Source organism: Eschrichtius robustus, chromosome 7, assembly GCF_028021215.1.
Source record: "Eschrichtius robustus isolate mEscRob2 chromosome 7, mEscRob2.pri, whole genome shotgun sequence".
NCBI lineage: Eukaryota > Metazoa > Chordata > Mammalia > Artiodactyla > Eschrichtiidae > Eschrichtius > Eschrichtius robustus.
In genome coordinates, this window is record NC_090830.1 from 109,454,212 (window position 1) to 109,470,498 (window position 16,287).

At 42.1% G+C, this 16,287-nt stretch overlaps 1 protein-coding gene across 3 annotated transcripts in view; it reads right to left on the minus strand.

Moving 5' to 3' along the window:
• Nucleotides 1-16,287, minus strand: part of HPSE2 (heparanase 2 (inactive)) — a 626,583-nt gene that overhangs the window by 8,069 nt on the left and 602,227 nt on the right. For all 3 annotated transcript variants that reach the window (XM_068549005.1, XM_068549004.1, XM_068549003.1), the window contains one exon: nt 11,121-11,267. In XM_068549005.1, coding sequence (XP_068405106.1) covers nt 11,121-11,267 — 147 coding nt within the window. The remainder of the gene's footprint in view (nt 1-11,120; nt 11,268-16,287) is intronic.

Below are 16,287 nucleotides of genomic sequence, written 5' to 3' on the forward strand. Positions count from 1 at the left end.
CACACTCAAACCACAATAGGAACCAGCTATTAAAATCATGGAGACTTTACCATGTGGTTAACTCTGTTCCCTCCCATTGTAAAGACTTGGTGCCATGATCACCGACATCCACAAATGGTATGAAAGGGGCATTATTCACAGTCCTACTGTTCTTTGTGTTGTACAAATTCAATTATAACAGATGTAGTCCTTACCCACTATGACAGAAAACACAGAAATATGCAAATGTGTGGTCAGAGGCCCTATAATTAACACATTACACAAGGGGAGAGAGAGAAAGAAAATCAAACTTCATGGCCTGGATTTCAAGGCCTTCTGCATTCTGGCACTAATGTATTTTTATGGCCTCTCCCCTCACCTCATAAAGCATCCTCTATTCCAGTCACATGAGACGATATGCTATGGCCCCAAACAAAATGGCCCTTGAACTTTCGTACTTCTAAACCTTTAGTAAGCTCATTCCATTGACTGGAATCGCCTTCCCTCCAGCATTTCCTAGATGTATGGCTCATCCTTACAGCTCCTGCTCAGTGGTCCTCAGCCCTGAGGATTTCCCAGATTCCCAGGTTAGAATTCATCTCTCCCTTCCTTACACATGCATTCTCCTACATTTACCCTCTGTGGTCGGTCTTGTCTTAAAGTATCCTGTGTGGGGAGGGACCAGGTTCCCCAGTCCTAATTGTGTGGAGCTGGAAGGGGCAGTAGAGGATCAGAAGCATTCTCTTTATTACAGGCAGTCTACAGGTGAGATCAAGAGAGTCAGGTAAAAGGGCAGGCGTGTGTGTGTACAGACAGGTTTTCCATATGTGAGGGTATGAAATAGAGTCCATTAGTCATGTCCAACATGAGTTCCATTACTGTAAGGTCACGGCTTCCTGGCAACCTATTCAAATATGTTAAACCAAAGGGATAAATAGCTCAGTTTGATCAGATTTTGACAGTGTTCCCTATAACATCAGGTGCACTGGTGTACCCTCAAAAGGGAAAAATAAGATGTCCCGGTGGCACAGGTTCTGCTCCAGGGTCCACAGATGTCAGAGTACAAAGAGTGTGGTGACTCTGAGTTGTTCTAGAGAAGGTGAGTGGGGAGGAGGATAGGCTGTCAAGTGATTGCTGGTGTTTGGCAGCTGGTCCACAGTTTGGTGCTCCAACCCCTTGTCTGAATGAACCACATCCTGTTGTGGGTTCCCGATGCTTGGCAGCCAAAGAAATACTGATTCAAGGCCCTGGCCATGCTATAGAGATGAGGTGGATTAGGACTTTTCAGTTCCCTGAGGCTTATGTTTGTCCATCACCTAAACCACAGCCTCTGGAGGATGTGGAGAAAGGAGAAGACAAGGACCATTTCTTCTCTGCCCACCAGAACTGCCTATGTATTCTGCTTCCCTGCCCCTCAGTTTAGAATCAACTGCCCAGAAACGTGTTAGCTTTACTCTAAAGTGCTCATTTACCAGGATTTCATCTGGGTCATCTGGAACAGAATGGAAATCTCTGCTTGCAACGAGGGTCCCCAAGTGAGTGGAGCTGGGGTGGAGACACCACAGTATTGATGGACAGCTATGCAAAGAGATTCCAGCTGCTGGGAGTGATCTGGAAGAAAATGTATTCTGGAGCTGAGAGCAAATGAAATCTCTCAGAAAATAACAGTGAGAATGCTGGATTCCTAAACATCTTGGTTTAAGATGTCAGGTCACTGTAAAATATAAAAGCATTTTATAGTCCTCTAATCTGCACAGAGATCTGTACATTACTAATGGAGTTAAAACAAAACAAACAATAAAACCTTTGGGAACCGTACACATCTTTCCACTTAGTCACAGAGAACTCCCAGGGGCTCCTGGCATGTTCGCACCTTTGGCAAAATGGCTTAGTGCCTGAATAAAGAATAGAATCTGGGTGAAATCAAAGATGCAAATCAGCTGGAATCTTGTTCCAGCATTTTCTAGAGGGACAATAGTTCTCAACTTTGGCCACATATTTGAATCACCTGGGGAGCTTTAAAAAATACTGGTGTCTGGGTCCCAGCCCAGAGACTTTGATGTAATTGGTCTGGGGTGCGGCTTGGGCACTGGGGTTTTTAAAGATCCCCAGGTAATTCAAAGTGCAGCCATGGTTGATCACCAGGAGCTGATGACGAAAGAGTGGGAATATGTTGGTAGGTGGGGCGGGGGTGGGGGGAACCAAATAGCTTTCTAACCATTACGTTCTGAATTTATTTTGAGTAAACAGGTCTTCCCTTACTCTTTTGGAGTACCATATAAGAGGCCACGTTTTTTAAACTAAAAAAAAGATGTGAGCTTTTCAAAGGCAAATTTTTTGTTGAACAGTGTAGAGTGAGCACTTCTGCTATTTCTGCAGGACTGCTGCATTTAATGTTTTCCCTGTAGTGAGTACTCTGGTGAGTTGGATGAGCTCCTCAATATGTACCAGGGAAGTGTGTCTGTGGCACTTTACAGCAGGAATTCAGAACCAAATCCAATGGAGCATTTGCACAGATAAAAAACTCTGTATTTCTTTAGCACTGAGAAGAAAAAGTGTGCTTTTCTTGAAAGGCAAGGTCGCTAAAGTCATTTAGATTCCTGTCAGGTCTTGGGCTGTGTCACAGACACAGACAAAGAGCAGTTCAAGCTCTCTTCAGGCAGAAGGCACTAAGGGGGTTAAATATATCATTCAGTATCCTCACTATATTTTCCAGGTATGTATATAATTAGTTACTTAGATAATGCTGTATGCATTGCTTATAGCTACTATCTCTTTAGGAGCCACCAAAAACCCTCAAATGAGCACAAGGGTGAAAAGAATCCAAACTCCTCTAAGTCTTGTTGAGTAAGCGTACATTGAGTAAAAATTGGAAGGCTTATTTCTCTACACTTTTACTTCTCCTTATTTTTTCTACAGACTGACTCTGAGCCTTAAGTATAAGAATTCTTATAAATACATATAGTCATATATATTTATATTTATACTTTCACAGCATCTATTTCAGACTTTCTGAACTGGAACACTAACTTGAACTTTGCTGGTTAGAAGTACCACCTTCCTGTTCGCCTTCGACCATTTCGTAAATCTCCCCAATCCCAGGCATCTCTCTTGCCTCTCCTTGCTCCCAGCCTCTGCGGCTCCTCTGTTCCTCTGAGGGGCTCTGAGTGGCCTTTCAAAAGGCCTGCAGGTGATGTGGTTACATGTGCAACAGCAGGGCCTTTTCCTCCAGGAAAAAGAGGTCTCCATCATCTTTTTTCCTGACATTTTAAAAATGGCACCTGAAGCCCTGCAGAGGTTAACAGGTTTCCTCACACACTCTCAGCTTAAAAAGCACTATTGATGTTCCTTACCTCTTTCAGAACATCAAAGCAAATTCCAAACGCATTAAAGAAATGAATATAACAAATGAAACAAAAAAGAAACTAGGAGAAAATAAAGATATGTATTTATCTGATTTCAGGAATATAAGTAGACAACCATATAAATGGAAAGAAGGAACCACAAAGCAAAAGATAGATTTAACTATAAATCTATAAAAAGGGAACACACTTCTGTATGTCAAGATAATACCCTAAAAATGAAATAGTTGGAAAAATAGCAAATAAAATGCTGAGGAAAATATTTCAACACATATGATAGGTAGCAAAGGGGAAATTGCCTTATATTAGAAAAAACTTACAAATCATTAATAAAGTGGATAACAGCCCAATAGAAAAATAAACAAAGGGGATGTAGAAAATTCACGAAAGCAATAAAATGCTAATAGGTGCAAAAATTTCAACCTCACTAATACTTAAAGAATACAACTTAACATAATAATACTGTTATTCATTATGAAGTTGGAAAAGATTTTAAAATATTACTGTTCTGTGTTGCTGAGGTAAATTGTAAGAACAAAATGTTCACATTTCCTAGTCCTTCTCAGACCTCCACAACTAAGCTTGTCTGAGGTAAGAGAATTGAACAGTTAATCATATGAGATAAGTTTATATAACTCAATGGATTCCAAGGTGAACAGACAGTGAGTGATCAGGGAACCTGCTATTTGAGGAATGGCTGAAGAAGCTGAGGGTGTTTAGCTTGGAGACTAGAACTCTAAGGGAACACATATTGGAAAATTGTTACAAGGACGGTATAGATTTACTCTGCTTAATTTTTCTAAAGCAAGGATAGAAATGGGAAGAAAACACCCTTTGGCCACAAGTAAGGAGGATCTTTCCTACAATAAGACCTGTCTAGTCCTAAAGTGGGCCAACTCATGAGATGAAGAGTCTTATCAAACAGAAGCTGATGGGCTTTTTGTCAGGGATGTTATAGAAGAAACTTCTTGATCTCTAAGAGTACTTCCAAAATTTTCCTCTATAAAGTCATCTTTTAATAACTTCAGAACTTTTACAGAGTGGTTTATTTTAAGAAGAAACTAATTTAAATGATCCCAGAGGAGTGAGGATAATGGAAACCTGCAGGGAGTACATCTGGTCGACCAGAGTTCAAAAACTCCAAGTACCAACTAATATCAGCAGTATAGAACTTGAACACTTAGATGTCTTGAATCTGCTGAGATATATGGAGTAATGGCCCCTTCAGTCCCAGAAGACAGGTCTTCAGGTTTTGTTTCTGAGTGAGAATTCTTGGTATAGAATTCTTAAGGTTAAGGTTTTTCCTAAAGCTCCTTTTACCAGATCTGTCCATGTCCCAAAATAAATGTGATGCTTCCCGATATCTGTCATGGGTCAGGTGGTAGCCAGTTCAGCCCTCAGGACTTTTCATACTAGCCAAGCTCTGAATCTGGAGATGAAGTATCATAATGTGGTCTGTTCCAACAGGGACATGAAGATATTTTTAAAGTCTTAGCACCTGGGAGTTACTTCAGTATTTTCAGAACCTCTCTGTTTGGCTAACATCAAATGACACCTCTCTAAAGGCATGCAGTTAGATGCCAATGTTTTCCTTTGATATAGAATTTAATGAGGCTGAAATCAAAGCAAAAGTTATATCCCAGAGAGATGGAAAAAACAAGCAGTACGTAGAGAAAGAAGAAAAAGATGTTCATTTCTTCACAGAACAGGCAATAAGATTCTTGGTTTATAGGAGGCTTGAAATTCTTTCAGCTAAAATCATGGCAGCTGAAGGAGAGGTTCATGCAGATATGAAATTTAAACATTTAATATGAAACCTATTAGCCCCAAAGCAGAAATATTCTGCACCTCTCTTATGGCACCACCCACAGTCTGCTTCCTGTTTGTTTTTTTGCTTCTAATAATAGAGATGAACTTTTTGAGGGCAGAGACCTCAGAATCCCTTTCCCCTCCAAACATCCCTATTAAATAGCTCTTGAAGGTCAGGTGGTGACGTGGCCTGGCATTAGGACAATCAAGAGACATTCTGATCTGAAACATCACATTAAACTTTATGTTCAGACTTTTTTCCTAATTTGTCTACTTGGGTTTCCCAAGTTCTTATTAATTATGGGACCATGATTCATTAAGAATTTAGCCAGATTAATTGCCACTGAAAGTTGGAGTGCTGAAGAGGAAGAGTTATGTCTGGCACAAAGTAGGATCTCAATCAAAGTTGATGAATGGATGAAGATTCATACTCTCCAGTTTCCCTGGGAATCCTCCCATGACAGCATCTTTCCCTCTGAGGGTGGGCTCCATTAGGTTTAGGGGATCTGGCAGTGTCTGTGTGCATGGTGGCAGAATATAAAATGCTGAGATTGATTTTTAGAGACCTCAAGTTAAACCAACTTACAGGCACTCCTGGTATTTAATAATCCTTTTGTTTGAGAAGAGCATAGAAGAAACAGAAGGGAATTCCCTGATTTTGCTGAGAAAAAAAATGGTTTTCCCTAAAATTCTGTGATTGGGAAATGGAATCTTAGAAGCAGCTCAAAGAAGAACTTTTACAGAGGATCTGAAATTAGGACTTGTGAAGAAAAGGTAATGGAAAAGGGGTGAGTTAGCCTAAAGGAGAGAAAACTGGTGGGTCACCTAATACTTTTCAAATATATCCATAATGTATCATGAATACATAATACATTGTATTCTTAAGCCTAAGATGAAATGAACTCAGACAGTATCATGACAGAGCTCGGCTATACATAATGTATATTTTTCAATATCATTATAATTTTACATTACTGGACTCTTAGGGTAGCACAGTGTTGAAGAAAGTGCAGTGGACTCGGGGTCAGGAGAACTGGATGCTAGGTACTTTCTAGCTCTGTCACTTAATAGTTGTGTGACTCTTGAATGAGTCACTTAGTGCCCTAAAATTCAGTTTCTTCAACTCTAAAATGCTTCATGGTGCTGTTTATTATATATAAAGTCCCAGCCCCAGGCATGGTCGGCCCCAGTGTTCCTATAAAATTAAATGTTCAGACAGGATTGAAACTGTGGGCACTCCTTCCCTAGAGGTCTTTAGAGATAGAGCATCTTCTGGTCCAGATGTCCTAGCCACAGACTGTCTGAGGGCAGGGGAGTGAACCAGACCTCCTCGAAGCATTCTTCCATCCCAGGATGCATCAGTGCATCAGAATAGAAGAGCCAGTGTGATAAAAGTTGTTTCCTTCTTTTCCAATTTTTGGATCGTTTCCCCTCCAAACGGAATTGAATATGACACATAGGGAAGAATGCTGGGATCTGATGAGACACCTGCTTCTGGTTTGACTTTCCCCTACAAAGTGAGTCTTCCTGTTTTTTGATGTAAATTGCCTTGTTTGACCCAACTTTATGTTGCTTCTCTGTTTGCTGAAAGACATTGGAGATATTTATGTCTTGGGTAGAGATGATTCCCTAAACGACAATGTTCATTGATTTGTGATCACATGAGGCATTGGGCAGATTCTCTCGTAGACGGTAGAGCTGCCCCAAAGGTGCTCTTAGACTTACCTAGAAGGGGAAATATTACTGTCTTAGGTGTGAATGGTTAGTGTTTCCCCCAGAAAGGTGAGAAAGCAGTGAAAATGACAGGGGAGGGACCTGCAGCTGGAGATTTTTTGGAAGAGAACTAGCCTGGTATAACTACCACTTTCTCTTGTAGCACCAGTTTCTTTGTGCGGCTTTTTGGTGGCTTGAAGAAGCTACTTTTCTGGTGACCATAGAGACAATAGGATCCAAAAGTGAAGTGGGTGTGGGGGGAGGGAAATGGAAGAGAATAATAGAATTTCAGAGTTTGATGGGAAGCAGTAATCTTTCACCTCAACCTCCCACTGAGTAAGGAATCTTAGAGCACCTCTGAGGTGGCCATGGCCACTCATTCCTTGATTAATAGTCTACCTCCTGAGAAAGCCTGTCCTGTCCTCAGTTAAGCCAGGCATGCCTTTGGAAAATGAGCTCGTTTTGTGGTGGAATCTTTCTCTTTTAAATTGTAGTCCCCGGTTTTCTGACATTTTGGAGGATCCTGGGCCAAATCTGTTTTCTTTCACTTAGCAGCCCTTTGAATATCTGAAGAAAGTCCTCACAACTTACCTTATTTTTCTTGTCTAAATTAAATCTCCCCATTTTCTTCAGCCATCTTTGAAGAATATATATTCCAGACACAGAATACCCTTCTCTGGTACACACTGCAGTTTTCTAAAAGTTTCCCTTCTTCTGTCCCATAGGGTATAGGGCACCCACCTTCTGTCTGGTTCCCAGAGTGAGAACTATCTCTTACATAAAGAGTTGAGACTTGAGTGGTGGGTCTTATGACTGGTTCACTCACTGATATCAGAAACAGGAACCTTCACTGTGGACCCGGATGTCTGGACTATGCCTGATGAGTGGCCTCAAAGGTGCTTCCTGTACAATACCTAACATCCCTGAGCCCCAGCTTCACATGCAGCTACCCTTTCAGAGATCTGAACTATTTCCAACCCTGATGGCAACTCTAAGAGAAGGAGAATTACCCCATGTTCTCTACCCATCAAAAAAGTTTGCCGGTATCTCCCTAATCTTAAAACCCTAGGCCAAAAGGCCCAACTGGTGGCTTGAATGGCACACTGATCTGCTTTATAGCCTCTTCCTGGTTCCTAAAGACAGAAGCAGTTACAGGTTCCCAGAGCTTTCCATCCTCTTCTGAACTGACATGGCTTCAGGCTACAGCAAGGAATTAGCAGGCACAGAACACAGAATCTGGCCCCAGAGGTTTATAAAAGAGAGAAGGAGACACCAAAGGCTGAAATCACTTCCTAGCACTTCCTTTCATCCTTTCCTGCAGATTCTGCTGCACCAAAACCACACTCTTCCTGTGAGACCCCCATCCCAGAACCATGGAGGGCTCCTGCTCTTACTAGCAGTTACTGAGCAGGAGAGTGGGATGTGCCACTGAGCGCGTGCACGGCAGTCCCTGTGCGGCAGCTTACAGTCAGAGATGGCTCAGCACGTTCTCTCTAGAACGAGAGAAGTGTGGAATCAGCAGTAGTTCACAGGAAGAGGAACAGGCTTGGAGAAGTGAGTGAAGGGCCCAGAGTTCCACAGTGGAGTACTGGCAGGAATAGGGCTGGAATCCAGTTCTGTTGACTTCTAATCCAAAACTCTCTTTAATACAATATATGTAAAATCATATGTGTGTGTCTGTATTTATACTTCTATATGTATGTGTATGCATGGATGTGTGAAATTTTCATTTGTAGAAGGCTTCATTTCACCCATATGCTCTAATTTGATGCTCACAATAACCCCACTTGAAAGGTAAGGGAGCTGAGGTCACACAGGTAAATGGTAGCAGCTGGATTCATATCCAGGCTTCCGGGTTCCAGCTCCCTCCTCTTCTAATTGCATCACATTGCTATATGATTTCAGTGGGTGTTACCAAATTCCTCTTCAGAACCCCTGTGGAATGAAATTCTCTTTTTCCCTGTCCTTCTCTGACGTTGTCAACAAAGCCAGAACATAGCTCCTCACCAAGATGGTGACAAGGTTAGATGCATGAGAGCATAATTGGAAATGCAGCATATCGGTAAGCCAGCGAGAGTCACTTCAGTCACTCTAAAGAACACGTATAAACAGGACACGGGCCAAGGTGTGGCCAGGTTCAAACATCAGAGCTGTGATCCTGGAGGCAGGGACATAGAGTTGGGTAAATAGGGTTAGAGGCCTGTGCCCTTGGTTGATGGAGAAACAAGCTCATAAAATGGTGCCACCCTGGACCATCATTTCCTCACATTTCATGGTTTTGCATTTATGCAGTTCTTATGTCTTCTTATCATAATCTTAACAAATGTCTTATCCACACATTATCTTAAAAGTCTGAGAAGATGCCACTTTTGAAGAACATTCTTAGAGCAGTTGTTCCCCTCTTCGTCCCCAACTGGCTAGAGTTCTGAGTTGAGGAAAAGGAAGGCAATGGGCATTTACTGAGCGTTTACTATGTGTCAGGAACTTTACGTAGATGACTTCATTTACTTCTCTTCACAGGAGAAGTTTTACAGTTGAAGAAACTGAGGCTCATAGAGATGATGTAACTTGCCTCAGGACACAGCCAGCAAGTGGTAGAGCTGGCATTGACACCTCAGCCTGTTAGACTAAGGCATTTGGTCGGTTCCTTCCACGTGGCACACGTGGTCTTCCTGACATTGGGCAGGCTCAGCTCCTAATATCTTGGGTTCTAGAGGACCCTGAACTGTCACAATCACTGCTGAGGAGTCAGTCCCTTTGCCAGACGTGACTTTGTGAGTCATTACTGAATGGCAGTGGGAGACTTAAACATACGGGCCTCAGAAGATCAGACCAGGATGAGAATTTTAGAGCCGGAAGGGACCTTACCAAATATATAGCAACTCTTGAATTTTGCAGATGAGGAAACTGAGGCCTAGGGGTTAGGATTAAAGGATTTGCCCAGGTTATTTAGTGAACCAGAACCGAGTCTCCTGCCTAGAATGAAGACCAGGAACTCAGCACACCAGTCATGAACTACTGGGAAATGGAGAGAGGGGATAAAATGCTCACGGGAGTTCTGCTGGGATAGATAGGATTGAGGGGAAAGAAAAGTGGGAGCAATGTACTTATAGCCAGAAAAAAGAGCCAGTATGTGAAACAAGACTGAATACAGATCTAGCGTGGGCTAAAGAGGCTCACTAAGTGACTTGCCAGATTGTGTTTTGTTCCCATTGCATACAGTTGGAAACCAAATGCAAGCCACCAAGGTTGCAGTGAAACAGCAAACAATTATAGTGCAAATAGTTGTGGGCAGCTGTGGGAACACAAGCCACCTGCTCCAAGTTTATAGCTTTGTTAAACTTGGTAAACATTAAAAATGGAATGGGAGCGCTCCCAGTTTGTACAGCATCCCATACCCTTCCTGGGAGGTCTTCCTCCAGGATGGGGTGGCCTAGAGCTGCTTTCTGTGTTGCCAAAGTCTCTAGAAGAGACTGAGCGAGGTAGAGTATCACAGAATCATACACTTACAGAGTTTGAAGAGACTACAGAGCCCCCAGAATATAATTTCTCTCCTAATGTTCAGATAAGGAAACTGAGTTCCAGAGAGGTGATGTGCCCAAAGCTATAAAGTTAGGGGCAGAACTGACTCTTTTTTTATTCTTACAGTATTTTTATTTTATTTATTTCTCCAGGGTTTTATTTACATTTATTTTTTATTAAATTAAAAATTAATCCAAATTAACCCCAAATTAAATCTTTTAATTAAATCCAAATTTTTAATTCATTAGAACTGACTCCTCATCTCTGAACTTCTGATCCTTTGTCCAGCGCTCCTTCCTTTAAGCCCCACAAGGTTTGTAGATGGAGACAAACAGGGAGTTACAGCATTACAGAATGTTACCGCTGGAATGGATGTGGTTCTTAACTACCACTGTTTTTGGTTGTCACATGACTGGGGGGCTGTTAGCATTTAGTGGGTAGGGACCAAGGATGCTAAATAGCTTAAACTGTGATCATCCTGCATAATGAAGAATCCTGTGGTCCAGAATCCAAGAGTGCCCTTGTTGAGATATATTTTGTCCATCGTTTGACTTCATGGTTGGGGACTCTAAGCCGAGAGACAGGGAGGGTCTTGACCAGGGTCCTAAAGGGAGTAAGCAGTCCCTGAGTGAATTAGCAGCAGCCTTGGTGCCCTCAGCAAAGCGGCACTCCAGCTCCCTTCACACCCAGCTCCTGCTGCACTCGCTCCTAAGCTATTTCCGGGTCGGCACTTACTTGGACTTCAGGCCCTCCTGTCCATAGGGCTGCAGTAGGTACTGGTGCACAAGCTTGTCCCTGAGAGTCCCGGCCAGTTTAATTTTCTTTCTTGATCGGTGCAAGTTGATGATAAAAAGTGTAATGGACCCTCGAACATAGTTGTGGCTGATATCCAGACAGAGAGAGAGAGAGAGAGAGAGAGGGAAAGATGGAAACACAGTGGTCTGTTAGATGCTTCTAGATCATTTATAGGCTGCACGAAACAGGACTACCCCAGGAAAGGGCACTTATTTTATGGTTCTTGGCCATCCTAGCCCTTCAAAGACAGGAAGGCCTTGTTACTGTGGTGTCCTGCAAAGAAGATACCCACTTCCCAGCACACCCCTTTTGTTTTTGTTTAAATGTATTGCAATAATTTTAGAAAACAAAATATCTTTTTCTGAATATGGAAGTAAAATATGCTGATTGGAAAAAAAAAAAGGAAAAATATAGAGAAACACAAAGAAGAAAAAGAAAAATCCCCCATAATCCAAGTGTCTTAAGATATGATACCATTTTGGTAGACACCCTTCCAGTATTTTTTAGTTTATTAATTCAACAAATATTTACTGAGTTCTTTGACACATACATATACATTTCTCAGTTTTTACATAATTGGGATCACATTGTTCACCAGTTTTTTTAGTTCGTGAACATCTTAAACATGCTGCCATGTTATTGTTATTATATATTCTTCACTTATAAAAGAATATTAAGTTCTTCAATCATAGAAATTTACTTAACTAGGCTCCTCCTTTGGGGACTTATGTTGTTTTTAATTTTTTGCCATTATAAATTATGTGATGCAGGACTTCATTTATATAAACTTTTTGCACTTCATGATTATTTCTGATGGATAAAGTGCTGGAAGTTGGAAACACTAGGTCAAAGGGAATGCAGTGTATGATTCCTCACCAGATCTTCTGGTTCATACCCAGTTGGTGCCGCTCTCTGTGGGAAGATTTTTTTGTCCCTGCTCTGTTGAACACTGGAGTGATCACACGATTGGCTTTGGTCAATGCAGGGTGGGTGGACGTGTTAAAACCTCTGGGGCAGAGGCTTTAGCAAGCAGCCCATATTTTGCCATGTCTCTTTTCCCTCTGCCAGAAGACTGACAATGTTCTTGACAGAGGCTGCTCTATTGATCTGCATCCTGGGATGAGGACGATGTGGAGCAGAGCTACAGCTGAGCCATGACAGACAAGTAGTGAAAGAGAAATACATTTTCTTATTGAAAGCCATGGAGATTTGGAGGTCCTTCGTTATCAGAGCATAACCTCGTCTATCCTGACTAATATACACATTTTGATAATATTGATGTTATCTAGAAAGCTTGTATCAGTTTACTCTGATCACCTATGTATGAGAGCACCCATATCCTCATACCCCTAAGAACACTGGATATTAACCTTTTACAATATCTTTCTCAACCTGAGAGGTGATAATGGGATTTCAATGTCGTATTAATTTGTATTTTTAAAAAATTCACACTGAGGCACAGTATTTTTTTTCATTTGCCTCTTTGCCATTTCATTTCTTCTTTTGTAAACTGACTGTTCATGCCCTTTGCCCATTTTTCTATTGATGTATAAAAACTATTTACTTAAGATAGTGATCCTTTGTTTGCATGTATACTGCAAAATTTTTCCCAGTTTTCTTTGACTGATTCAGTTTGTTTGCATTGTATTCTGATGTATAAAAGTTCAAAACTTCTAGGCAGTCAAATTTATTGACCTTTTTGATTTCTACTTTTGCTGCTTTACCTACCCCACGATTATATAACTATTCACTGTTTTGGAATCCTTTTAAACCAGCACAGGACGTTCAGGAGCCTGAGAGAACTACATGCCTACATGCAAGAGCCTTTTAGCATGTATCAACAAGACTATAATGATTTCCTTCTCTCCTGTAGGAAAAAAGACTTTGTTTCTAAGGGGTCCCTTAGGGCCCAATCTGGATGGGTTAACGAGGGGAAACAGAAAAAATGGCCCCGTCCTGCTTTCAAAGGAGAAGTTCAGAGCAACTCTAAGTCAACTGTGCTCACAGGAAAATATCATTCTCTGCAGAAACAGCACACCTCAGCCTCTGGGTCACTCATCTGTGCCTCTAAATGTGCTAATTAAGAGTTGAGTGACCAAGGGCCAGTCATTGTGATCACTTGGATTAAAAAAAAATACAGAATACAGTTTCCAGGTCTCATCCCTTTATTTAATCCATTTGTGATTGGGGTCTGGGAATCGATATTAAAAAAAAATCTTTCCAGGATATTTGGCAGATGAGTTTGGTTTGGGAACCACTTGCCTAGAGCAATCCGTTAAGGTTATGAGAAGAATTCCCAGAGTATACCCTTTCGGCTGTGTGTCCGATGAGTTTTCTTGCATCTGTAGGAGGGTACATTATTGCATTCAAGGTTTTTTGGATACCTGAATTGATATTCTGATAAATTATTAAATGACTCTTCTATTTGGTCCCTCCTCCTCTGGTCCTTCTTCTCAATCCCCTGAAGCATGTGAACTAGCTTTTGGAGCCAATGAGTTAGGTCAGAAGAGAATGCCAATTTATCTGCGCAGACTTGTGTCATCAGAGATCTGAAGAAAGATGCTGCTAGCCGATGTTAGCGTTTACCAACATTAAAGAACACCAACTATATTCCATAGGTGGACTTTAAGCTTAGCTTAGCTGTGTGCAAAACTGAGGAAGACATCATTAACTACAGGCACTGCGGGCTTCAGCGTGTGAGCAAAAGCAGGCATGCGTGAGTACCAATTTTCACAGACTGTGGTAAAGCCTTCTGCTAACTCCCATCAAACAACCTTCTCAAAGGCTAGCAGCAGAGGCGGACAGAGCTGTGTGTTTGCATTTAGGAGTTTCTCCTCTGCAGAGCTGGGGCAGAATGAGCCCTTAGAGATCACAGAGGAGAAGGGAGGGATGTGGGGAAGTGGTGGGTGGGAGGGAGACCTGAAATCACACCATTGCTTCAGGGAAAGCTATCTTTTCAAGCTGCTTGGCAGTGGTCTGATTTCCATTTACACAGTTCCACTGGGGGAGACAAGCCAGTACTGAAAGCCAGCCCAGACACCAACTTGCAGAGGCTCTCACAGAGCTCACGGAGCCTCCTCAGGTAGGAACTGGCATTGAAGACCCCCTCGGCCACCCCTTTCCCTGCTTGGCTGATGGGCAAGGACATTAAGCAGAGGCCTTTGGCTGTGAAGACACATCCTTGGCTGGGGAATGCAGCACCAACCTGAAAGTACTATGTTGAGAATCCAGATTCCTGAAGAATGTACATTCTCTGCCGACAGAAAAATAATCTTGGAGGACTATCTGTTCCCTAAGGAAATGGGGTCTTACTGAAGGTGTGGACTGGAGGCAAGTGCCGACCTTCTGATGTCATCAAGTCCAGGGGGCTTTTGCTTCTCGTAGTTAATGCCCCTTCTGCCTGGTAGAACATCTGTCTTGTTCCATGTCTCCCTCATGGTGAGACTTTGTCACCAGCAGAGAATGCATGTATCTGGAGTTCATCTTTCTGCTGTCCTTTTGCTGCCTGCCATCCCTGTGTTGCCATGTGGGAGGGGGAGGAAGTGAGTCAGGACCGGGGACGGGGACTGGAGTATCTTGGATAGAAGAGGCGAGGGTGTCCTATGGGGAGGGGCATCTTGACTTACAGATGAAAAACACTCCCTGTTCTAGAAGTGTCTCTGGTGAAGCTGGGAGACTAGGAAAGGGAAGGAAGGATGATGCTTTGAAATCCGTGGCCATTTCCAGTGAAAGTCTATGTGTTTGTTTGAAAACTGTGTTGATCCATTGTCTCCAAATCTAATTCAAAGTTCTTGGGTTCGGTAAAAGTCAGGCTATGTTTTGCCAAACATCTTTTTCCCTAATTTCAAAGCCCCTGTGTATTTTAAGGGAAATTTAATCCACATGTTTCTGATTCATTTACACTTAACTCATCAAAATATTGTTTTGTAAGAGCTATTTGATGTCCAAGAAGCCTCAGGAACCTTTTTATGAGTCTTTAAAAAAACTTCTTCTGAGAAACAGCAAGTTGTGCTTTGCCAATAATAAACGAACTTGAACCCCAAAAGGCTCAATTTTGCTTCAGTATCCACCAGGCTCCAGTTGGTTCTGAACTTGGCTAAGGACCTCAGCTCCTCCCAGAAACATACATTGTGTTAGCAGAATGGTTTAGAAAAAGAAGGTTTCCTAGTCAAAACTTACTCGTTCTCTGAATAAGAAGACTTAGGGTGAGAACTGCTACGCTGCCAGTGTCCTAATTTGTTGGCTCTAGAACAGAAAGCAGAAAAGCACCTGCTAGTGTTGGTATGAGTATCTAACCCTTTATCCTAAATCAGTCATAAAAGACAATGCTCTACTAGGTCAGAAATGACCCACAGTGTAAGAGATGCCATGAGAGGGAGTGCGGTATTCAAGTAGAGGTTCATGACTGTCAGGGAGATTGTAAAGGGCATTTCTGTGTTATATAGGACACCAGGCCAAAGATCTCTAAGGGTTCTTTCCAAATGTAAAAATCTTTACATTATTAATGTTGCTACTTGCCTATACGTGTGATACCATAGAACCTTTGGAATTTAATACGATAATACAAATGCAAATATCTGGCAAGATGCTTGGCACGTAGCAAGTGTTCAATACAGACTGGAGTGCAGGAGTTATTTTAAAAGACCCCTTCTTTGGTTTATTCTACTGGTAAACTTATACTTTTTCACCCAGTTCCCTGTTCTGACCAAGGATATATATTTTCAGAGTATTGGTCAAGACTGGACAGCGTGAAGCTAATATGACCACTCTGGGACATTTCTGTGACCTTGGCCTCTTAGGCCACCAATAAACTAAGTGAACCAGGAGTGCTCCCTTGTGACTGTTGTGGAGGATGAGGGGGCACAGACAGGGCACGTGGCTTCCCACAGAGAAGGAGCAGAGACACTTCTATCTTTGTGCCCACCTATCTAAGGCACCAGACACCCACTGACATGGAGAAGATCTGCAAACTCAGCCAGCTCAGCGTATCCACTGTGGGCTTTCTTCTCTAATAGGAACAAAAAGACCTTCACTCCAGTAACCACTAAGGTCATCTGTGGAATAGATTAGTAAAATCATTTCTTTCTTTTATGTAACAGGGAGAAAG